Source organism: Thunnus maccoyii, chromosome 3 (assembly GCF_910596095.1).
Source record: "Thunnus maccoyii chromosome 3, fThuMac1.1, whole genome shotgun sequence".
Lineage (NCBI taxonomy): Eukaryota > Metazoa > Chordata > Actinopteri > Scombriformes > Scombridae > Thunnus > Thunnus maccoyii.
The window spans coordinates 20,354,607-20,380,399 of NC_056535.1; the positions used below are offsets into that span (position 1 = coordinate 20,354,607).

The 25,793-nt window shown below is 41.4% G+C and overlaps 2 protein-coding genes and 1 long non-coding RNA gene across 5 annotated transcripts in view; 1 reads left to right on the forward strand and 2 right to left on the reverse strand.

Moving 5' to 3' along the window:
* plch2b (phospholipase C, eta 2b) overlaps window positions 1–2,905 on the reverse strand; it is a 12,017-nt gene extending 9,112 nt beyond the window's left edge. The window contains exons 1-2 of one of the 3 annotated variants that reach the window (XM_042402071.1): window positions 2,564–2,905; window positions 419–1,137 (exon numbers count right to left, since the gene is read on the reverse strand). In XM_042402071.1, coding sequence (XP_042258005.1) covers window positions 419–770 — 352 coding nt within the window. In that variant the 5' untranslated portion in view covers window positions 771–1,137; window positions 2,564–2,905. Of the gene's footprint in view, window positions 1–418; window positions 1,695–1,718; window positions 1,738–2,563 lie in introns of those variants that run through there. The other 2 variants (XM_042402078.1, XM_042402064.1) reach the window with 2 other exon arrangements.
* Window positions 2,906–3,091: 186 nt separating this feature from the next.
* Window positions 3,092–25,793, reverse strand: part of skib (v-ski avian sarcoma viral oncogene homolog b) — a 34,084-nt gene continuing 11,382 nt past the window's right edge. Inside the window, exons 2-7 of the mRNA XM_042402108.1 lie at window positions 7,098–7,211; window positions 6,747–6,850; window positions 6,402–6,646; window positions 5,641–5,915; window positions 5,301–5,531; window positions 3,092–5,204 (exon numbers count right to left, since the gene is read on the reverse strand). Of these exons, the coding sequence (XP_042258042.1) occupies window positions 4,995–5,204; window positions 5,301–5,531; window positions 5,641–5,915; window positions 6,402–6,646; window positions 6,747–6,850; window positions 7,098–7,211 (1,179 nt within the window). The 3' untranslated portion in view covers window positions 3,092–4,994. The remainder of the gene's footprint in view (window positions 5,205–5,300; window positions 5,532–5,640; window positions 5,916–6,401; window positions 6,647–6,746; window positions 6,851–7,097; window positions 7,212–25,793) is intronic.
* LOC121889940 lies at window positions 6,579–9,108 on the forward strand. Its single transcript, XR_006093672.1, has 3 exons — window positions 6,579–6,663; window positions 6,796–6,891; window positions 7,571–9,108. It is a non-coding gene; the product is annotated as an uncharacterized LOC121889940 (long non-coding RNA).

Sequence of the window (25,793 nt, forward strand, 5' to 3'; positions counted from 1 at the left end):
GTGAGGTGGTGGTGTGTGTGCTGAGAGCAGGTAACCTTTGTTTGTAATCTGAAGCTCAGATGCAAGTGACGCAACCTGGAACATCATTCAGGCTAATCCTAAAGGATTGTCTACTATCCATATGCCCATTATCTACTCACAGGCCTCTGTGCAACTCCTTTCTGTTACATGTGTTGTTCACACTTTTTGGGCGACTCTAGCAATAAAACAATATGGTTTAAGTTTCAAATTCATAGCTGCTGCTATTAAAATGTCAAATAAATGTATTTTTTGGGTCCAGTAAGGACAAATGATTAAAAAATTCCCTCTTCAGTTTGCAGCAGATTGTAGCTCCATCAGCTAAACAACCTGTTGACATTCTGCAGTAATTTGAGAGTTTGAAGGCAAAAATATTGAATAAGTCATTAGTGAATCTTACCTATCTGACCCAGCCTCCATTTAGGCTGTGCGACCACACTGCCACCAATCCAGAAAAACTCCTCTGCAAGTCTGGAGATGGATGCTTTCTGCCAGAGTTTTGGGGAGCTCATAATGGACGGTGTGGGCGAATTTAAGGGATTTGAGGCATGCTTCGCTTCATGAGAGGAGCCCTTAGCCAGCGAGGGGGAGAACTTTCCTGATGACAGAGATCCTAATGACTGAAAGGTGGTCTTCTTAGGTGACAGAGAAGCCATTGGCGGGCTGCCGCTCAGCCCTGGAGACAAAGGTGCCATCGGTGGGGTGATGCTCATCCCTGAACTGTACATTTGAGTCCAACTCTCCTGTCCCATTCACACCACATGAACCCACCTTCCCCTCACTCTGCTGGACTCTTCAACAGAGTTTCTTTTTAGCACAGCCTCTCTCATGCAGTTTTCAAAGTGTCAGCATATCCTCCTGTCCCAGTTGAAGTCCTCCCACGTGGGATCAGGGAACAGTCTTCCCATCCTGAGGGTTCATTCCTCCTCATCCTGTGTCCAGTGATCCAGTGTAACAGCCATATAGTTTCTTCTTTATTTATTTATTTCTGCACCGAGAGAAGGCTTGAAGAAAGGAAGTGAGCAACTGGTGTCAATCACTAAATCTTCCTCAAGCTGTAATCCTGGAGTGAGGCTTCAGCCTTGCTTTCATGGAGGGATTTTCACGCAACCAGTAAGCCTATGAGGAAAGAGAGTGGAAGAGGAGGGGTGCAAATATTCATTTAGCAACGCTTATGGCTCTCCTAATCATAATAGAGTACAGAAATTACAGTAGATTTAACAGACTGTCCTTATGATAGATAGTATAGTGATTTAATCACACTGGTGCATTTGGTAATTAACAAGCTTGAAGCCTCTACTCTTCAACTGTGTGTAATGATTTCCCCCTAGAGGCAACAGTGTGGCATACAGAGCATGTATACGTAATGTTACTATACACAAGGAGATCCACTGATATTTGGAATATATGAGTAGAGTTACTCAAAAAAGACAGAAGTGTATTTTCTATTTTAAGCTTTAAGTTTTACTTCAAAGGCTCTACACACTTGTAACAAACCCACACCCAAACATGTGTTTTCACTTATTTTTTCAAGATTTTGTGGGTATGTTTGATTGATATCTTCTTCACTCTTTTGGATGTTTTTGCAGCTGTTACAGCGGGACAACTTATAGTTATCAGTTTGCTGACTTCAAGTAATTCCCTTCATACTGCAGCTCTGTCTAATTTCAACCTAAGCAGCCATGCAAAGCGGAAAACACCTGTGTGAGTGTGCAGCGCCTTCAATGCCATCATCAGGAGCAGATAGAGGTATCAGAAAACAACAGCCAATAAATACCAGGTGTGATCAGTTGCATCAGTTATGATGATGATGTGACAGACCTGCACTGCTTTAAGATTTAACATCGATAGGTAACTGTTACTTAACATCTTCACTGGCTTAATATCCTTTAAAACAGAAACAATATGTATGATAAGTCTCTCGGTAAGAAATGGCTGATGTGGGTCCTATAGTTAAAGAACTGATTTAAAAGTTTTAAATGGAATTTGCCCTTTTAATGAGCTTCTGAAGAAAATGTTTAATATTGAACATAATTTACTTTCTGTAAAGACAATATCAAAACCACTGACAACATTTTCTTTCTTTCTTTCTCAAGTGCTTTTTGGAAAGATATGTTTGTTTACAGTCTCTGTTACAATAGACCCTTTTCAAGGCAGACATTTTGACTTGTCAAAGCAGGAAAAGCACAGGTGTAAATAATATTAACAATGGGTCCATTCTATTAGTATCCCAGTAAGTCATGCCAATGAGCGAGCTTGCAAAACGCTTGAACTGGGTCACCTAAGTGGAATGCAGCCATCATTAATGTTATTAATTCCACCTGTGCTTTTTCTGCTTTGACAAGTCAAAATGTCTGCAATGAATAGAGTCTATTGTCTTAATTTAAAAAAATTACTATTATTGTGGGAATTCTTCATTCATTCAGCCAAATTTATACAAGCAATATCTTTTATTCACAATCATTCACCATTTTTGGACATTTTAGACCAAACGACTAATCGATTCATCAAGAAAATTAATCGATAATGCCCTAATTACACTTACTTTCACAAGTCAAAAGGTCTTCTCTAAAAGCATTTGCCTTTTTAGCAGATGAACTGTACTCTTAAAGCCTCTAAGGAACTATAGTTGTTTAGATGGCATTGAGTGCATTGGGCATTGATATCATAATACATCCATGGTTGATATGTAATGATTCAATCTCACAAACAGTTGGCCGGTGACATCATCAGCCTAACTGATGCAACTGAGCACACCTGCTATTTATTGCCTGTTGTTCCCTGATAGCTCTGCCTGCTCCTGAGGACGGTTTTAAAGTAAAACCAACAGCTTGAAACACACTCTTACTATATCCCTTATGAAAAAAAGATAATTAAATGTGCTCTTCACTTTATTCCAATAGCAGCCTCTTATATAAAGTGTACAAAAGTACATCCACACACCCCCACACACACACACACCCACCCACACACACACACACACCCACCCACACACACACACCCACCCACACACACACACACACACACTGTTTTTATTGTATTGAAAACGTAAAAATCACTCCTCACAACACCATAGGATTGATTTAGATTTTAATGGGTATTATACAAGTTTTCTGAAGGAAAAAGAAAACATTGAAACAAGAGGCAAGTGAAACCCCACTTCCAAACCAAAACTACAACAGCATCAGCTAACAAAATGGATATTGCTATAACACTGTACCCAACAAATACTGAGCGAGGGTATCATAATGATAAGACATAAAAGTGTTTCTTGTCTAAAATATACGAGAGCACCTGGGTTTAAACCATTGAAGAAGAAGGTGTCGCTTCTACTCTATCTGACGAGGGAGGTGCAGAGATTTCAATTCCATTTTTCAGTTTTTGGTCTGTGGTGTAATATATACTCTATAATTCAGCAAATAAAGATCTTCTCAAATAAACAAAATCAAGGGGAAGATTATAATATTCTGTTGGTGTGTCGGACCTACAAAAACTACTGATAGGTCAAGTTCACGACCATTGATGGTTCCATCCTCCTTAAACCGACACGTCCATCCATTCTGGTAAATGCCCTGTGATTGCAATGATACTCAGGGATACAACAATGAAAATGCAGTTTAGCAAATCCAAATATAGACTCTTTTTGGTTTCAAGTAAGAGCAAAAAATAATATTCATAATCAATTTTAAGTCTGGAGCAAGCAAACATACCAACAAATATCTTATTTACAATATCATTGTATTTACATCAGAGGATACGAAGGGGAAAGTGTGTTTAAATTCAAAGCTCATGTTAACTTGTGATTTGAAAAATGTAACAGGGAGTACAATGCACAATGCAAGGTTCTTTTCTTTTAAAAAGTGCAATTCCTTTTCTTAAAGTAAAAAAATATATATCCATATTTTGTATATATGTAGAAATGTTGTTCATATAAACAGCATTTGTTGATTTACGAGCCCTAAAACCAGTGACTAAAAATGAATGCTTTCTGTCAATAGGCAGCAAATTATTATAGAATATAAATTATTTTACAATACTCAATAGAAAATCAGAAGTACCGCATTTCAACAAAAACAGACAGCTATTGGAGTTTTTTTTTTTCTTTTAGGAGGGCAATTGTAGACTTATCTGCACTAATGTGAGAGGAAAATTTGCAATTTATCACATGGTTTGGTTGCAAAAACATTACTGGAAAACAACAACAAATGAAGTCGTGTCATAATATTAAAAAGTAACACTTCCATAAAATATCTAAGCATAAAACAGTGGTGGACCTGAAGGCGGCCCACATAACCTCCAATACGTCAGGTTTATAAAATACAAAAGGTAGACAAGCTGGTATACATGCGTACATGTTTGTATATGGATGTTTTTTTCTTGCCTGTGGAATAACAGTGCTGCGCAAGCAAATATTTCTTAAAAAGTACATCCTCTACACAGTTATAAAAAGCAAGCTGATATTAAAAGTAAATAGTGGTAAACTGGTGTCTCTTGTTTCCAGTGGTCTGCAACGACACCTTTGAGTGTACCAATATTTTGTGGCACCAAGAGTTTCATCATCTACTCATGTTTCACCAGGCGCAACATGTTTCTTCCCTTCATATTCAAGTAGTGTTATGTGGCTATATTTGCACATCTTAGAATAGCTTATACCAAAATAAAACCGTTGGACAGCGTCAGGTGTCTAACTGAGGGCTCTGACGTCACTGGAGAGATGTGTTCATCACTGAAGAAGTCTTTCTTAGTTTCACGCTCTACAACATGCTCAGACATCATGCTACTTTCCAGTTCATTTCATAAAATTCATATATTGCCATAATAATATTGATTTATATCATATCATATTATATATGACAGATTTTTCCTCTACAAAACTGACTTTGCATTTTGCTGAGTTTCTTTTCCATAACAGGAGGTGCAACAAAGTCCTTAACCATGCTTCTTTTCATTGAGTCTTTTACTCCAGTTGTGCAACTTTAGGATCCATTGATGTGTTGTGTGGTCTGTCTGTGTGCGTCTATGGAGTCTCCAGGAGGGCAGTTGTCAGCCTGCAGGGCCAGCTGGGTTTGCAGGTCTTTAACGATACTCTCCAGACTCTGCCGAGCTTCTCTCTCCTGCTGCAGTTCCTGCCTCAGCTGCTCCCGGTCAGCTTCTGCTTGTTGTAGCTGCACGTGCAACTCTTCAATCTGCACGACACAAGTGAACACAGGCAGCAGTCAGAATAACTGAAACACTAATTAAGGATCTGATCAACAATCTTTTAGTGATAATAGGCATCTTACCTGAGTGGAATACTTGACCCGGAGACGCTCAGCCTCGCAGCCTTTGTCACAAACTCGCAACTGTCTCTCCCTCTCCAGCTCTCTCTTCAGCCGCCCACAAGACTCCTCCGCGTCCCTCATCTTCCTCTCCCAATCCACACGAAGGCGTTCGATCTCTTTTCTCAGGTTTCTCTTGGCTTCTATGGCTTCACGAAGACGTCCTTTCTTAGCCACCCTCACAAACTCCAATTCCTGTAAAAACATCACAAATATCTCATGTTTAAAACACTCATATGTGAAAGTCTTGTGCTGTCATTTAAGTGTTTTTCATGCAGTATTTTAGATGAATGTGTTGTAATACCTGCTGAAGGCTGCGTTTCGCTTGCACAGCAGCTGCCAGCTTCTCCTCCTGCTTCACTCTCATCCTGACAATCTCCTGCAGGAGTTTTTCTCTGGCTTCCTTGGTGTCCAGGCCAGAGTAGAGCATCTGTCTTAGGGTGTCCAACTCTGGGCAAACGGTCGCTGACAGCCAGGCAGGTCCCTCCTGAGATCGAGCAACACTCTGAGGGGTCATAGTCTGGGACACACCGGTGCAGGCGGAGGGAGGTGAAGCCAGGGAGGAAGCTGGCACTGGATCTAAGAGAGAGAGAGAGTTTTAACATTATTAAGACAGTGATTAAAGTGCAAGAATACTGTTGTGTTTAATCTCAAAGATTTAGTATGTGAAGGTGGGCTTTTGTTGATATTCACCTCATTTTCTCAGGCTTTAAAATTAAGTTTTTCTATGCTCACAGAAAGTTTCATAGCTGCATGTATAAAGAAGAAAACCAAGCAGCAAACCACAACTAATGTTTCCTTCCTTCCTTCCTACTTTTGTGGCTACAAAGCAGCAAAGTCTGCAGACAGCAACTTGTCTCTCTTGTACTTCTTCCATTAAACACCAGGTGGCGCAGTTGCATAGTAATCACAGTGAACCAGCTCTGCTATGGCTCATTTCCAGTGAGACTTGTTTAATAAAAGTTGCAATAGTCAAATTGTTGTTTTATATAGATGGACTCTTATAATGTTCAACTTTTCAGTCTCTCTGATTATTCCAAACTCCAGATGATGGGTGGTACTTACAATCGTCACAGTCATCCACATCAATCTCTCCATCTGTGTCCATGTCGTCAGTTCCGTTGGCGATACTGGAAGGGGCAAGTTTTGCTGCAGGTTGTGCATCACCATTATGCAGCTCCTGCGGTGGCCTGGAAATGGCTGCAGGTCCCCTGCCAGGAGCGTGGCTGTCCCTGGGATGGACCAGAGGGGTCAGGGGAGCTAGTGTCAGATTGGGAGCTGCCAAAGTCTCCTGACTTTTTGAGTAGGACCTGTGGAGGCGATACAGGTATATTTAAAGCATTTCATTGGTTTTAAGCTTGATTTAACAGATATTCTATCTTTAAAACCAAAACTATCATGATGACTCACCTCTCAACCTCATTTTGAGTAGCTGGTTTCTCTTTTTCTGCTGCTTTAGGAGACCATGGGCGGAAAGCAGAGGGCCTCTGTTTCAGCTGGACCTGTTTCAGATCCTGGAACAACAAACAAAACAACAAGCTTGGATAAACTCACAGTAAACTACCACTAGAACATTTAATCAGCCATGACGAACACACTCAAAGGCCCCTCTTCATTTAACAAGTCGAATGACGAGAGGTCATACATAGATGATAATGTGATGATTCAAAAGGACAACAGCTTTTACGTCACCCCTTTGACCTTTGAGCTTAACAGCAAATCCTGTTTCACACCAGCAACATGTACACAAAGCGTACAAACCTTGTGTGCAGACTTTGACAGCGATTGTAACCAGTCAGGTTTCCTGTCTTTTTCAGCTGATGGGGATTGTAGTTTGTCGAATTTGGACCTCTTGGCCGGGATGGGGCTGGGAGACTGGGGAGAGAAGAGAGAGAGAATAGATGGTTAATCATCATGATCCTCCCAGTGATAAAGTGCAGATATTACATCATGGAGTACAGTGGATATTTCAAGAGCCCACAAATTCTAAAAATGTAACTGTATGACTGTAACTGGTGTTATTCATAAGCAACACACAGATTTGTCAGAACTAGACAACAAAACTCAGTCTTACAGTAAAAAAACAGGTAGTCACAGAAAAGAAGAAAACTACATGTCGACCTGAGCTCACCATGTATGCATGTTTGTTTGTGTGTTTGTGTATGTGTGTGTGTGTGTGTGTGTGTGTGTGTGTGTGTGTGTGTGTGTGTGTGTGTGTGTGTGTGTATGTGCAGGGCTTTGAGCTGAGCTGAGCAGACACTCAAGCTGGTCTGGCTGGCAGCCAGTAGGGCTACATTGCTCCCTGCCAGGCAGAAGAGGCGCCGTCAGGTGGAGCAGATCGACTCCCCGAACCACAGAAATATTGCAATATAGAGACAGAGGCAGACAGCGAAGGAGACAAATTAAAGTAATTGCACTCAGATCTGACAGACGATTGAGGTGAAGTGTTCCGAAAGAGTTGCATATTAACACACGGCTACAGAGTCATGCAACATTTAAGAGAGACTGAACTTGGAGAACCTGCAGCCTGCAGTCTTGTTAAGTGCCACAAAATACTGAATCTATATTGTATGTCTGTGTGTGTGTGGCGAGCTGCGAGACTATGTGTTGAGATAGCTAACCTCCTCAGCTATCTCCAGCTATCTCAGACAGAGGATATGTTTACCGAGGCAGGCGCAGAGGCCAGCACAGACCTGCCTGCTGCTCTCTTACTCACTACTATGACATTCTGCCTCCAGGAAAGACAAACACTCCCATCCTCTCGTCTGCATGTGCGATTCAAGACAAATGATTACTCTGTCTTCCCTCAAAATCCTCAATGGAAATCACTCCTGCGGGGTTGCGTGTAGTTGTGAAACCTTAATTGTTGCTCGCTGTAATCACCTCAAGATGGAAATTAATGACAAACCTCATTTAGCATTAAGCGAGAAACCCTGCTTGTAATGAATCACGTCTCACAGTTTTTCCATACGAAACCAGACGCTCTGTATATGTGTGTGTGTGTGTGTGTGCATGTAAATGCAGCTGTGAGTAGGTCGGAACACGTGTGGAGGTTGGTGGGTGCGAGTGTAGACATGCATATGTGCGTGTGGGAGGGTATGCGTGTGTAGGAGTGTGTGTGTGTGTCTGGTACAGTTTGCTCAAGGGTGGAGGTGTTAGTCAGGTCTGGCACCGCATACCTGAACAACAGATACTGAAGTCTGATGTAACACTGAAACAAAATTATTCAACTGAGAGAAAAATAATTGATAAGAGTTTTAATAAATGTTTCAATTTAAGTTATTTATGAAGCGAAAACTTATAACTATATGCTGTTTCACGCTTCTCAAAAGTTAGGATTTGCTGTTTGTTTCTGTTTTATATCATATGAAATGAAATATCCTTGGGTTTTAGGCGATTGGTAAAACATCACCTTTTGCTCTCAGAAATGGTGATTAGCATTTTTAAAACTATTTTTTGATATTTTATAGACTAATCTATATCTATATATACCTCCAGACCCCTCAGATCTACTGTCCAATCACTGCTCTTCATTCCACATTTTCAAGATACTCAGAGACGTGTTGCGCTCTCTTTGAATAAAAGCATTTTCCATTGTTGCCCTTAAACATTCAAACATCTTCCCTCCTCTACTAGCATCTTTAAAACATGTCTCAAGACTCATCTCTTTTCTTTGGTTATATTTTGATAGTCATTATGAAAGCATAATTGATCTGGGTTGTTTTTGTATTATTTATTAATTCTCTGTGCAGTAAGCCTATAATGTTTTAGACTTTTGTCCATAATTATTGATTTTCATTATTATTTTTCATATATTCATCTGATAGTATTTTTCTCTTCTTTCTGTAAAGTACTTTGGTGAACTTTTTTGCTTTTAAATGTGCTCTATAAATAAATTGACATGACTAAAAAAATCAAAATTCTTAAAAGCTTAATTAATAACTAAAATAATAGTTTCAGCTCTAGTCTGCTATATAAAAAACAACACTTCTCATTTCTAGTGCGCCTCTTCATACCGTCATTTTTTTTTTTTTTGCTTCATGAGATCTACCTACGTGACATGTTTGTCTGGACACTCCCCTCATGTTGCTCTGACTCACATATGTCTCCTCTACCTGTCTAACCAGTCACCACATTACACACACACAGTCACACACACACACACATATACACACACACACACACAAGTGCAGCGTTTAGTTTTTGCTATTGTAGGTTAATTTTTTTAACCCAGACCTCCCACTGACTGTGTCCCGCCGCCGTGGCTCAGCAATGGTGACTCGACCCCTCACCTGCCTGATTCAAGGCCAGTGGTTTCCTAAGAACTGCTGCCCTGGTGTAATCAGAGTCTGTAATTACTGACGTGACTGTTGTTTTCCCGACAAAGGATGTCTGCCTGTCTGGTACTATTTCTACCCTGAGGTTTGCAGCTCCAGGAAGGCTATGAGCGCTAGACATAATAGAGTCAGAAAACAGACACTCCCAGACACCACAAGGGACCTGCTGGCTAAATCTGACACTGACCTCACAGGAGAGCAGCCGCACAGGCTTTACTCACCACCACATCATAGACATAGCATGGCCACGGAGTCATAACACCCTCCTCGCACATCCTACTGCCTAGCAGGTCCCACTGAGCCAGATGATAGGACATCCCTCCCTCCCTCTCCCTCTCTTTCTCTCTCTCCCTCCCTCTCCCTCTCTCTCTCTCGCTCTCTCTCGCTGGTAAGAGAGAGAGACTTCCTCTGAGGAGTTTGCTTTGGCCAAGTCCCCTGTGGGAACTGAGTCTTGAGTGGGAGGGGAGTGGGCCAGGGGAGCGGGACCACAGAGGAAGCACTGAGCTGAAGGAATGTATACTTGAAGGCCAAGTACAGCCTCCCCTTTAAGACTCCATTCAAGCATTGCCCTTTTCAACTCGCTATTGTATGATATTTCTTTGAGGCGCTGTAATGAGGGAGCGTTTCAAAGCAAACCTGTAGGCTAAACAGGGTCTAATAGCAGCAGGGCAAGAGTAGACATGCTTTATTTTTTAATTAGTACCATATAATGGCATGGTAATACCGGGATAAGCCTCAGCTATTTTCATGCTGGCATGGCAGATAATCACAGACACACAACACATTGCAAACATATCAATATCTATTCTAACGGCGGAGAGTTTGACCTGCTTGAAGAATAATTTGTCGATGTCGTGCTAACTGGAGCGCGATGGGGATTGAACTGTTATTTCACTTGAATATGGAGCTAATCAACACTATTTGTTTATTGATCTCTGGTGTAGTAATTCTACGACCAAACCAGCTGTGGCATGGACTGGTGTGTAAAAAAGTCTAACCTTAATATCTTGAACTTGGTTAGCAAGCTTCATTAGCAAAGACAATGCCACAGTGATTGGTGGTTAAAGAGTCAGTCCACAAAAATAAGAAAATAATTTTATGCAGATAGTTTTGGTTTTATTTGCCCAGGTTTTGATATCTGTCTCTGCGATGTATGCTTTCCCCCTGTACAAAGGAGTTAAATAAATTAGATTTCTTTTTTTTACAGTAATAAGTCAGATAGGGCAAGAAGCATGAACAATCAGACAGGTTGTGAAAAAGCCAGAAGTTTAGCTAAACCAATTTATTTGGAGGTAAAACTCAAGTGAGGGCACGGGAAATGTTGGTAATAATCCTTCATTGCACAGGAAAACTGCACGAGTATAGTAGGTCAAAGTTGAAACAAGTTGAACAAAGTAAATATGTGACGGATTTTTGGATACTAATTTTGTTGTTCACTTTTGTTTTCTCTTCTAAATAAGCTTGACTAACCTGTTGGTTTCTTTAGAACCTGTCTGATTGTCTGACTGCTCATGAATCTTGTCTCGCCAAACCCGCTGTGCTCTCAGATTTCAGCAAAAAACTTGAGTACAAATTTATTTTTATACATAATATTATATATTACTATAGGAATGAGCCAAAGCTACAAAAATAATTGTAATTATCCTTTAACATATTAACAGAATATTTTTGGAAAATAAGCTTATTTGCTTTCTTGCTGAGAGATAGATGAGAGGATCAATACCACATGTTAATAGGATAAATATGAAGCTATAGCCAGCAGTCAGTTAGCTTAGCTTAGCTTAGCACCTCTGAAGCTCAGCAATGAATAGCCTACATGTCTATTGTGTACCTGGATGTGCTGGACTATATTTCTGGGCTGGAACTTCCAGGAGGTGTTGGTAGGCAGATTTTGTTAACTTTAAACAGAGCAGGCCGTAGCTTCATATTTACTGTATAAACATGAGAGTGGTGTTGATCTACTCGTCTAACTGCTGGCAAGAAAGTGAATATTTCTCAAAATGTCCAACCGTTCCTTTAATATCTTAATGACCCTTTATGTAATCTTGACATGACATTTTCATGTCTTTCTCACGGGGAAGCCAATGATGGCAGGCTAAAATCGAAACCTCTAGCATCTGTTGTGGTGGCGCTAAAAAAACTCAAATGAAATTAGCGAGGAACAAAACATGGAGCTGCACTCATCTGGTGAGACAAAAATAGTCTCCCCAGCTGAACTTCCTCAGGCAACAGTCATACAATACCGACGCATGCTGCATGATAGCATGGCATTAAGAAAAGTGCACAGCAACAAGACACAACAGTTTCAGATTACGGCCTCCTTTCCCCTCCTAAACCCCTGAATGTAATCCCCAGATCGACATGTGCTTAGTGGGGCGCTGTCTCACTCAAGGGCACACCAACTGGCACGGCTCGCTCGGGTAACGGCCTTAGTTGGAAGTGAGAGAATACTAGTTTGAGTAATCTGATCCCTGTAGTGGTGTGGATGGTCACAGGGATGCCTTGAGCTTTCTATTCAACTCTCGCTCTGCATAAATTGTACGACAGTCCGTTGATTTATATAAAGCCTTGTGGTCACCTCGTAACAGCTGGGGGGAAATTACTGGTGTCTGCCCAGAATATCCCTGAAACTTCATCCCTACTCCAAACAGATACGGCACAAGCTCCCATTTCCCCTCTCTAAATCTTAGCTTAATTTATCAATTTGCTCTGTCTCTGCTGTGTCCAGGTCCTCATCATGCTGCTGCTGTTCATTTTAGGGTATATTATTTATGTAGCTGAACTGAGCCACGACAGTATGGACATACAAAGAGAGCTGCAGGGCTTGACATAAGGTCGGCATTACAGTAAAGCTTATTGGATTGTCCTAATTGTCTTTGGGATTGAGACTTGATGAGGCGGACCCAGGATGAGCTGCTGTTCCTAAAGGTGGAAAATATCTCATTGGGTCCATACAGCTTGACACATATAGCTTCAAGGCAGGAGAACAGTGTTAAAGCAGTGTTCTGCATGTGTCAACCATTCATAAGTGAGCTGTGTGTGGAAAATTAATACTACGCAAGATCTACTGACCCCTGAGGATCCAGTTAGGGTCATTCCTCAGAACAGTCTTCATATATGTTTGCACTTTGTTTCTGTTTCTCCATATTGTCATTTTACTACAGCTTCTTCTCTCTACTTCATATATACACATATTGGATCCTTCCTCTGTTGTTCTTCCTGAGGTTTCTATGTGTATTTATTTTTAATTTTTTGTGGGTTTCTTCCTCATCCAAGGTCTAAAGATATACTGTAGTGTTGTGTTTCACTGCATGTTCTACAGACTGTGATGTTGAGCTATAAAAACAAACTAACTTAACTTTAAACCTGCAATTACTGATTTTTGGCCACTTGGGGGCAGTGGAAACAAGCCATAAACAAAACACTGACATATTATTATGTTTTAAGTGGATAAGAGGAACTCGTTAGCATACAGAGCAACATTAGCTTTAATTTGATTAATATAAGTCCAATATTAACTCTCCTTTTAGGTCTGTTTTTGTCTCCACTCATCACTTGAGGGAAATATCTGGCTCTTTAGCTGCTAAATGCTCCACTAAATTCACCAGCTAGTGGCTAACTTTTATGTCAGTAACACACAGTCAGTTTTTGGATCCAGAAATGACATTACTGTATGATAGTGGTGAGAGTGAACCAAAACAAAGAGCTTAAAGACGCTATAAAGCTCCGTAGAGCTGAGGGGAACTGTAGAGTCGGCGATAATTCTGTAAGGTGGGTTCGTCACTACCAGCTACTCACACTACTTATTTGATCCATCATTATATAAAAATGTGGATTATCGTCATTTTAACACTGAGAAAATATCTTTCTCATCAAGTTATTTCTATTTGTAATAGAGTCCTTAACCCCTAAAATGAGTGAACATATCTGCCAGTTATATATTTCCAATTAAAATCACATTGTTTTAATGGATTATTTAAAGTGGAATTTCATTTTCTTGATCTTAATGCTGAACCTTGCTCCAAGATAAAGACCTGATTTATGGAAAATTAATGAAAAAAGCTGTTTTTAGGGCTCTGCAATAAGGTGGAGAAGATTTTTGGCAGTGGAGAAATACTGTTTGTGTATTATTTGGGGTTTAATTTGCTTCATTAAATGCAATCATACAATGCACACAGATGTGAATCAAAACTAAGACACACTGTATTCTCTTTAATCTTTTGATGACATGTCTAATTCTGGTTTTCATTGTGAAAAAAAATGTTCTGAATACAATGAACTGCCTGTGTGTGCAAAAAGATCACCTGACTGGTGACAGCAAACAAAAAGAAAGATTACTGTACTATTGCTCGGTGAGAAATGAATTCCAGTTCAGGTCCAAACATGGCAACCATAACAACAGGACCTGCCTGCCTCTGTTACAGTATGTATACAGTGGTGTCAAAATCACTCTCGCTTTCAGAGGATGACCTCACAGTAAAAAGGGATCATGAGTTATTTCAACAGACGGGGGCGACCCTAAACTAAAAGACATGAAATAGATATCGCTGCAGATTATACATTATTAGCATGAGCATGTTTGGTATGGTTGTGAGACAAGTTATCTTAGGAAATGAAACGTGCTCTGTGACTGGTGTATTTATAGATGCACATAGCGCCAAATTCAGCAGATAGTTGTCTGGGCCCCCCCGCTGTACTATTGGAACAAGAGAATTAAACATCAGACCACATGATCTGAAGGAAGACACAAGACTGTATCTGCAAACCAATAAGGCAGACACACACACACACACACACTCACACACACACTCCTGCACATTCACTGGGACATACCACACATACACACACACATACACAATGCCTTTATGCTTCTATTCACATTTAGCACACTCATAACGTAGGAGCAGCTGCAGTGCTAACCAGGAGGCCGGAGGGGATAGAGGTTAACGAGAAAGACAGAGAAAGAGGAAGCTGACCTACGCTTATTGAATTCAGTGCTCATAAAGACCAAAATGAATTCTGACTTGAAGTCTATTCACGCAACTTTCAGGAACATCATGAATAAAAGAAGAAAGAGTGTCTGAGAACTCGCGAGGAAATTAGATTTATAAGCCAATTACTACTTTGGTTTTGGTTGATTCTGGGTATAAAACGTCTCACTGTAATTGAGTAGAGTGATTTGTTTCAGGTGGAGAGCCAAACAAATTAAATATTTGAAGTCATGTAAATGCTACTGATATTTTTCATTTCTATTCAACAGGATCCAAGAAAGAGCTCTGACCAGGTAGCTTTAGCTGCAACATCACTAGAATACACAGTGGTAAATAAGATTGCCCACGTGCTCTTGAATTCAGTTTAGTGAAAGCTATGAAAGAGTCTTTTGTTGGTTAAACTCAAATGGTTTCCAGATAGGCTGACTGAGTGCTTCTCACACTTAAAATACAGAAACTCTCAATGCAATCTAGCTGCTTTTACTGTTATTTCGAAATTACAAACCGAAAACATTTTTTCATAATTTCATCAAGTCTCCTGCAGCAGTATTGCAGAAATTTGACAGAGTTTTCTCTGGCTGTATCCTGACTTTTATGCATGTGTGCATGCCTTCACAGAACCTGATCTCTGTTGTGCAGCAGTGCCAACGCCATCTTTGCCATGCAAGCTTAATCCCTTGGCTTTACACTGACTCTCATCTGCCGGTGGTGCATCTGTGTATTTAAATTATCTGTAACCTTACATTCACTTAATATAATAATTTAGGACATAATTATAATTCACAGTTTAAACTGCTTTGTCATACTCTGTCATTCAACACTGTAAAAACCAGATACCAGATAAAAAGCTTCTGCACAAACTCTGTTGAGCAATGCCAACATTTATAGTATCATCAGCTACACTGTAAACAATACAGTTTTGATTCAATAACTCTTATCTTGGACATCCGTTAATGATTTGTTGTTATAGAGGAACAAGGAAGTGATTTATTAAATCTACTGCACTGTTTGCCTTGATGAGATTACAGTGAATATCTGACAAAGGTTTTTTTTTTAATTTTTATTTTGGTTTGATGTTTGTAATAATGTCAGAAATGTAACTGAATCTCAACATGGGATTTTTTTTTTTTTTTTTGCAAGAATTGGAACAAGCTTCAGAGTTTCAATACATTGCAACTACAAAATATCTGTGTCTATTAATAGATTTCTTTTAAAGGGCTCTCCAGTGATTTAGTATTGCACAGCCATAAAGTTGGGGGACATGTACAAGACAGATTACTGAAAAAAAAAAGAGTCATACTTCATAGATGCTGGATCCTACATTTCCCATGATGCCACACAATGTCTTTCATTAGAGCCTCCCTGTCTGTAAAAAACCCTCCAGTTTGTAACGCAGGTTTTCTGACAAATAATTCCAATTTTCAAATTCTGACATCATCAGTGTTATTTTCTCAGACCTCAGAAAGCTCCTCCAGAGCCTCTGAAGACATCATACAATTGTTTTTACAGGCTGAGAAGCACTCTCCACTACAAGTAAACTGGTCTTTATGTGTATAATCGGTTGAGTGTTTTTTTAGGACAATTATTTGAAGAACAAAAGTGAAAAATAGGTATTTATGTCTAAATACAGGATAGCAGAGTGGTGTAGGTTTGTAATAGCAGAGTAATGACAGAGATGAGAGAAAATCTGTGGTTTCTCACAGATAAACTCTCTCCCTTCCGAGACAGTTGGATGTGTTAACAGACCCATCTTCTTGTCAGAGGTCTGATGTCTCCAGAGTGAAAAACCTTGGGTTGTCACTGATAAGCACATCCCTGCCCGTACGCAGGGAAGTGTTTTGCCGCCATTCTGGCTGTTAGCATGCTCCCCCTCTGCTCTACAACAAAACAGCAAGTCCAGCGTCTGACCGGCTGAGTTTTAATCCTGCATATTAATACTAATACCACGGCAAATAAGGCAGAAAGACGATTAAAATGTCACTGGATAACCTCTCCATAACCCAAACAGTAACAGCTCCAAATACACAGACCATTATATCACTCGCTGTACCTGGTACTGGATGACTCCCCTCCACCTCCCTCGCAGGGCAGATACGGTGAATAAGTCGGGACAGGAGGAGGCCTGGGAGAACGACGGAGGGGAGGGAGAGCAACTGGGGACTGCTAGTTACAACCGACCAGGCTCAGCCGGGGTCTAGACCTCCAGTGTCTGACAAATTGACAGGCCAGATGGACAGTCAGATCTCCATGTTAACAACTGGGGTACAGGGAATAAAACAAACCACCTTCTTCCTTAATGACACTCAGATTCATTTTCTTTTATAACCAAAATGAATCAAAACTCTCTCTTTTTCCATGACCTGTGTGATCCTCACAGGGATTTTTTCTGGCCATCATTTTGCCGTCTTCATGCAATTTTATTAAACTAGACTAGCACTTCAACTAATGAAAATTGCAGAAAATAGTGCAAAATGTAGATCACAATTTGCTGAAGCCCAAGGTCACGTCATCAAATACCTTTTATTTGTCTTGCTAACAGTCCAAAACACAAAGTTACTATCACATAAGACAGAGAAAAGTAGTAATTTAGAAGCTGGAACTGGAGAAAGTTTTGCTTGAAAAGTATTAATCATTCTCGTATATATCACATAATACATATGATAATACATGTAATAGCTGCTGATTATTTTTCTCCCAATCACCTAATCACTTAACCGGCTAATTGTTTCAGATCTAACCTAGACCTTGTTTCCTTTTATAGTTTGAGTTATATTGCAGACTAAAATTGACAATGCTGGTGCTTTAAATGATTTAAAGATCCCCTCCAGACATGTTTTACAATGTATATAAAATACTCCACTTTGAATAATAATTTGTGTCTGATATAGTTTTTCCCTAAAAAAAAGGTAAAATTATCTCGTTAAAAAAAATTAATAGCATCTCCTCCCTCTACCTCATTAAAAATGACATAATCTATGAATATGCAAATATATTTCATTTCAAAAGTTTAACTCCTGGACACAAGATGTCTCCTACTTCACTGTAAAGTCCATTCTCGGTGTGTGTGCACTGGAGGCTTCAAGTTTCCACATCACAGTTGTATAAGTTGAACATTGGACCAGAATTGGCCTCTAAACTATTTGTGATGTCACAAATCATGCTTGTAGGCCCGCCCCTTGAGATTGGATTTTCAATAAGCACAGAGAAACTTTTGCCCTTCAGTAGATAAATGTGAAAACAGTCGTCTAGTGTCAAACTCTGTGCGTATATCATTCTACACAGTGAAGCTCAAACAGTCAACTGTAGGAACAAGAGACAAAACACGTTTTGGAGTGGAGGGGGACATTAATTTTAGAAAAATAATCATCAGCACACTAACACACAGCTAATTTCAGCAATAAACAAACCAGCAACAGCCCAGCAACCAATCAGGCATCCAGGGCTGGAAATCTTTTTAAACGGTAAAGCAGCTCACCAGTCAGCTGAGCTGTGGTTTGTGCCGTCGTGCCTGGTAAGCTGAGCCACATGACCACGTGCCCCCTGAGTGGCCAGTTGAGAGGAGGGCAGGTGGCAGGTTTATTTGGAAAGATGAAAATGGGATGAATACCAGAGGTTAAGAGGTGTGAGAGGACGGGACAGGGCAGAGGGGGATTTAGGGGAAGAGGCCATAAAAGCTGTGAGAGGGTGAGGTGAAGTTAGGGTCAGTGCTCACTCAGGGTCCCATGTGATGTCATTTCACCAACACAGAATATGTCCTGAGAACGGCTCGGGAGCTAATTGGTTGAACCAAGGTAATAAATCCTGCTGAAATTTATAGATACCATTCTGGCCATTCTGGTGAACTGCTGCCTCCCTGGTCACCAGGTTAGAAAACCTAATCTCTGCTCCACGACTGTTGTCTCCATTTAAACCAATCAAACAATGACGTGCTATCAAAGTACTAATTTGAGAGTAAATTAATGCTGCAGACACTTGATGTCACTTTTTGTTTAATTAGCTTTGAACTTCAAATTTAGAAATAAGCCAGAAAGCGTAGCATCATTTGCTTTTTTCACCACATCGCTACATAAGGAAGCACAACCAGAGAGCTCTGCTATTTGAAGAGTGCTATGGGTCCAGTCAGATAGACAGGAAACAGGAAGAATAAAATACCTCATATTAAAGAGCAATAAGAAGCCTTGACGTAACTGAGAAAAAAAATACAAGAAAGCCAGTGGGTTTTATAAGCGTTCAACCAATTAACTGTCAACACATTTTCAAAACTACACTGGGAGTATTTGCCTCTGAATATGTTCTGCTCTCTCTGGCAGAGCAACAGTCTGACTCAAATGTGCGAGGGCCTCACAGCGCGAGTATGTGTACACAGTAATATTTGACAGAGATCAAATAGCATTTCACTTGTTTCCACTTGTTCAAGGAATTGTCTGTAAGGGAAATAGGGGATAAAACACCCACAACATCCGTTCCTAAGATCACACATTCCATCCTTAAACACTGGTTTTGTTTCCCTCCTCCGTTCATAGGAAAACATATCTGCTTACAGAAGTAATTAGGTGAGAGGGCTCGAGCCTTGCAGCTTCCATAAAATGAATACGAGCGCTCTAAAATGGAGGGCTGAAAGAGGCGGGCGGTGGACCGCAGCACCTCATGAATTCTGCAATTTGCCGTCTGTTTCTTGACTCTAAAAAATTCTTGGAAATGTCTTTTCCTGAATGATTTTATTGCACAAGAGCCTGTGTTTTTCTCCATGGCAACCACATAACAGTAGAGCCCAACTAAGCTCTGACTCAACAAACAGAACTCCACAAAATACCCATTTCAGCGCCAGGGTTTTCCCCCTCGCCCAGCTTTCCTCCAAACCCTGCCCGAGTCGGCTTTAATACAGAGGCTGGACGAATGATTGCGCTGACCATGAACGAAGACACATGCTGGGATTAATCAGGGCACATATGTGACATCCTACATGAGATATGTGCAGGAAAAAACGGCCTCGCAGGATCCTACTGGGCCTCAGGTGCTGCAAGGGTTCAGGCTTTTTGCGAGCCGGAGCCGTGACAAGTTCGGTACAGTAGGACAGGCAGCAGCTGGGTGCTGTTAACCTGAGGGAGCCTGGTCAGCGAGATGAGCTTGCTTAAAGCAACAGCAGGTTCAGAACAAATACACCGGACAGAGCATTACATAAAAGTCTGTCTCTCTCTTGGTGAGCTGAGCTGTAAGGACGCAGGCGCTTTGTGGCCCTAATGTAGCTGCTAAATGGGAAGGCAGACCAGGGATTAGTGTTGTAGGCAGGCACAGACGTGAGAGGAGGGCATGTGTGTAACTATGTAATCTCCATGGCCTTTACTGGACAGCCAGTCTCTGAGACCAGCAGGTAGGACAAGATGACCTACAAGTGACTAATTACACAAACTAGTGCAAAAAATGTGAACTAGCTTGTCTTGCAATTAACATTTAAACTCTGGAGAAGCTGTTCTTGGTCTGTCAGGTCTTTATTCCTACATTTATGCTTTAAAAAAGTCATATTTTCAAATTCATGACTGTCATTTACTGTGAAGACAAAGTTATTTAAAGGAGACTGTCGTCCTCCCACCACCTGTCCTTGAATCATATTCATCACTTAGCACGCCAGGAGAGGATTTAGTTTGCTGCTTTCTCATTGGTGAACCGTCAACCTTCTTGTCTTGACTAGTTAAGGCCATTCCTAAGAAAACAGGACATGTCTGCTAAACTGTAACTTAAGACAACAGTGAGCTAGGTCGGAGTTTCAGCTGCTGTCGAGCAGCTGTAAGGCTATTAGCATGTGTGGTTGCTCTCAGTCTTACAAGGCTTTCAGAGGCTTCGCCCTTGCAAAAACACAGAATCAAACAAAATTATCCTTTATTTGTTGCATATAAGGTCATTGCAAAGGGGCATGGTAGGCTGCCAATTTTTCTCTTTGCCTCTCCAGCACTCCCCGTCTACCTCGTAGTGAACACAGAGGAGTATGCCACAGGGAGGGGAGGCCCTACACAGGAACTCAATAATAACTTTCAGCAGTCTAGCCAGGAGGCTGGAAGCCCAGACTGTGGCTGTTCCCTCCTGTCCTCGTTCCTCCCTCCGCACAGCCCCACGCTCCTCCCTTCACCCCCCTCCTCCTCCTGGCCTGTGTCTGCTCCACAGGACTGATGCATTCTGCAGACAGGCCAGCGCTCTTAAAGAGACACAGGCCACATTTTTATCCCCTGAATCACTGCAGTGGACGGAACCACTAAGCAAGAGCAGAGTCCCTCATTTCCAGCCTCTCAATCAAGGGCCAGTGCTTTATTTCACTCCTTTTCTTAGTGCTCGAGACTCTGACATGACGCAAAATGTGAGTGAATAAACAGGCCGAAGTATGTTAAGAGTCTCTCAGTGAATCTCCGGCTGGATTCTTTCACTGCGGCTGCTTTTGAAGGTGCCTTTGATGCTTTCTTTAAAGTTTGTCAAGTGCAATCAAATGTCTTGGCAATGGAAGTATATTTAACAGCATTGTCATGATAATTTTTGGAGAAACTCCAATAAACCCAATAATAAGGACTTTGGAACAACAGTGCCACCACTGTGTGTGCTGCTATATAAATTGCCTCTGGTGTTAGACTAGATTACACTGTGGTGTCTGCTCCAGAGCGTACCATTGAGACACATAGCATCGGTTTTAGCTCAGCATCAACTCCTGCTCCATTAATTTGCATCAGTCAACCTAAAAAGCCAAAAAGTTGCTCTCCATGTGTAAAATGCTGCTGAAAAATCTCCTATACAAGTGAGGAGACCACATGCTACATGCAAAAACTCTCTAATTGTATTAGTTTTATTGTTTTGTCTTAATGAGAGAAAATCCCGACTGTACATTTTTTATTCCTCCCATCATATGAGTTGAACAGAGCATAAGCCGCCTAAACAGTGTGTGGCTGAGCAGAGCCATGTTGAGCTCCATACCACAGCAAGGAAACGATTAAAAATTTAATAGAGTTGAGTGACACAGAAACCTACAAGGGCGTGCCTGCCAAACACGCTCTCATTCTTTTGCTGTCAGCACTTTTCTTCTCTTCATATACGAACTGTGTTAAGTGGGAGAGGGTCTGAAAACCCGACCCCTGACTGGCTAGAGAAAGAGGTCAATAAAGCTAATTTATATAACAAACACATTTACTCTTATTTTTTTAATGAGAGAGTTCGTATTGGAAACAAATATATGTACACACAATAACAAAGTAGATAACATAGCTCCATAACCTTCTAATACCTAAATATCTCAAAGAGGCTAAAGGGTTAACACATCTTAGCTGCAGCATAACAAAAGATGAAATCTCTATGGGAGGTATCAGTGCCAGAGTCAGCAAAGCAGCACAGTCTTCTGCAATGATAACCCCATTCTGGAAAACCTATAAGCCGAGCATCCAGCTTCAGATGGACCAGGCAGCTCCGGCTCCGGCTCTTAAAACTGGGGAAGAAATCTTCCAGCAGAACATAACTGAGACTCTCAGGAGTGTCTTCATCACAGAAATCTCCATGAGAATCTCACTGGCCTCAAATTCCAGTATTTTCATGGCTTAACGCTGCTGTTATTCCCACTTAAGTCAGATGTGCAAACAAAATAAAGCCACCTGACTATTAAGACTGTCTCTAGACGAAGAGAGAGCCTGGGTCTGTAGTCGCACAAAACAACTTACTGTTTGTTACTCTGTGGTGTGCAGAGTGCTTTGAGAGGGTGACGCATACCCAAACAACACCAAGCCATTGAATCACCAGTGTTTACGCAGCCACATAATTCTGCACCATCTGTAGGACTCAGGTCTCATCTTCTGCATAACATAACAAGCTGACGACGATGCAACAACAAGGGGACTCGTTGCTACACTGAGCTACAGTTTTCTGAAACACTTATAAATATAGCAAGCTCATTGAATCAATATATTTTTATTCACGGCAGCAGTAACAGCTTCACAGAGACGTTCTCTCCTTTGCCCTCGAACTTTGAACCAACCGTCACCTCCTTCACCTTACAAGGCAGATGCAGGATGAAAAAAAGGCAATGAACTTCTGACCTGTCATTCAGACTGCAGAGGAAGCTTTGCAGCTCGGGGGCAACCAGAGTCCACCATCCACTCTGTCTCTCCTCCCCTCAGTGTCTCACCCTACCATCCCATAAACCCCCACTAAAAACCTCCTGCTCCCCCTTTTATGGCTGCCAGATGGTGGGGAGGCCTCCTTGCCTCTGGACTTGCCTCTCCAGTCTAGTAAAACCAGTTGACCTCAGCAACATAAAAACTGCTATTTATGAAAAGGCTTGGAACAAAACCCACAAACATCCTGCCACTGAAACAATCAAACGCCATCTCATCTCCCAAAGAGCCCTTTTACAAGATGAGAGAAGGACAGAGACACCAATGGATATGTACCCCTGCACTGGGGTGGTGCAGTCCAGATGTAGCGGCTACACCCAGGTACATTTTTTTTTTCTGTGTGAAGGGGTTTTATTTGCGTGCCTTGGGTGTGAGTGCAGGACTTTGGCAGCGTCTAGATTTCTCCCTGAGAAACGGAGAGGCAAAACAAACAGAGCCGTCTGCATTCAGGTCGAAGCTGAACCGCAGAACCACAGTCTGGCCTGCGGTTCACAACATTCTGTTCCAGCACTGACTTCACCTAAAACAAACACTCTCAAGACCAGTCACCTCAGCCAGAGGGAGAGGAATCTGAGAAAAAGTTTAGTTTTGAACTCCATTAACAAATCCCCTCTCTCACACAGCTACTTCTCTGACCGATGTTTTCACCAAGTACTGGGCAAACTCTGCACAAATCTTTTCACTCACTTGTCACTTGTGTAGGAGTTGTGCCCTTTTGACGGCATGCTCGGACCGATTCCAAGGTTTGCAAGCGTGCAGAGTTGGGTGGGAAAGCGGGTTAAAAGGCCACAGATCGCCTCGTTATAAAAGAGCCGGTCCAATCAATGGCTTCCTTTTACTGCAAATCAATTTAAGTGATTATCTGCTCTTCCAATAACAACTTTCTTCCCCCTTTGCTCACCTCAGATGCCCCTCCTTTTTCTTCTTCCTTTATTTGTTCTACCAGTTGGAATCTACCATTTATGTCCTGCAATTCAACCTGACCTCCAGGCAACCCCTGGCATGGCTGCCTAAGCCATTAGGGTAGCTGTGACTGTGGGTTATTAGTGTGATAAAAGTTTACTGTCCCTCCAGCCACTCTGCACGGCTGCTGTTTAACGCCTCTGAGGAACACGTCTATGGGACCTTTCACACAGCAGATTGGCCATGAGGGCATTTGGTCAGTAGGCCAACACACAAATACATTTGCAATCTCTGAGAGGAAGAATGAAATATTCAATTCAGACACACGACACAAGCAGCCGAGGGAATAAAGGACTACAAACAGAATATAAGAGGCACCAAGTAAACCAGCCTACATCCAAGTCAGGATGATGAATCAAAGTAGAACATCCCCTGTGCGTTGGCTTTGTGGAAATATGTAGACAAGAGGGCTGGGGGAGGGGGAAGGGGGGGGTGGTGGTGGTGGTTGTCTGTGCTATGTTTTCTCCTGTGCGGCAGAAGTTGTGGGCAGCCGAGCTAACTGCAGCCTCAGCACTTCTTTCCATATTCTCCAGTTTCAAGCCAAGAGAGAGAACAAAGGCAGAGAGCTAAGCTGCTGCAGAGGTAATGAGGACAGAGGCATGCAGTACAGGAGTGTGTGCCCTCAATAACGAGTGCTGCTGCAGTCTATGATGGAGTCCTGTTGGACAGCACAAATAAAAATCCATGCAGCTGCTCCTAGCAGCCACTCTGCCTGTAGTCTACCCACAGACAGCAGTAACTGACTGACTGCAGCCCACCCTTTTTACACTGCAGCTCTGTCTACCACAAAATGGAAACCACAGTGTGGACTGGAATTTGCTTGGAGACACATTGAGATCCATGTAGCAAGCTAGTAAAGCGCCATTAAAACTGTTTATTTCCATTTAAATACTTTAGGTAACAAATTATCTAAGTGTGGCTAAATGTTTTTAACTGTTTAAGTCATTGCAAACAGTGGTTACATTAGATAAAAATACAGCGTGCAAATTTCTCATATGCAAACAGAGACATTTCAGTGCAATGCAAAAAAATTAATGTTCCCATAAAAAGTGGCAGAGCAATTAATTCACACGCACTGTCAAGAAATCAACCAAAATGTGTCAGATGGCGCAAATGACACAAGCTAAGATTCCTGAGAATGACAAACACTGCGAGCTGTGGTGTGAAGTATTTGAAAAGAATGGGCGCAGAATTGAGGAAATCCACATAATTTATTGCTAAAGGAGAATCCCAATTAAACATGAGGACACACCCTTTATCTAGAGCGTCTGCCAAAGTCTACCCAACTCTCCAGCTCACCAGTTGGAATCAATAATGTGATGAAGAAAGAAAAAGCATTTGAAGGGAGGAATTTTACTGCAAAAATAAAACTTGGAACAGAGAAAGAAAAAGTCAAAAGGGAGAAACATGTCTTCCTGGACTTGGTATTCATTATGCACTTAATATCCTTCTGTAAGCCCAAACAATGCTTGCTCTTTTTTTTGCAGTTTCAAAGCATCATGAATGACATGTTCAGCTTTGCTTTGCTGCTTTTGCAGGCTGGTATGAGCTCCATCTCATCACAGAACATCTTTAAAACCATGCATTGAAGAAAAACATGTAAACATCCTACATGTTTAAAAATGTAAATAATTATAGTAGTATATATCTGTCGGGTAAATATAAGTACAACTTTATTTACTACAAATGTCTTTAATTTTGAAGTCGGAAGCATTCCACAGAAAGGCTGTTTTGGCAGCTCTTGGCCGTAAAGCTGTGTCAGTGCTGGTCCATGCCAGCCCCACCCCATTAAGGCCGAACCCTGCACATCATGTGTTTCCACTTTACCGATAGGGTGGAAATGACCTCAACGCAGTAAAAGATGACAGGGGTGCTAGCGCTGTTCACCAGATGTGTGCAGAAAGAGAGAGAAAGAGGAGGAGGAGGAGGAAGGGGAGAGAAAACCATTCGCCTGAAGAATTTACTGCAAACCCCTGAGGAGCCCTGTGATTGAGGGTTCAAGTCGAGCTCCAGAGGTTCCTGGTG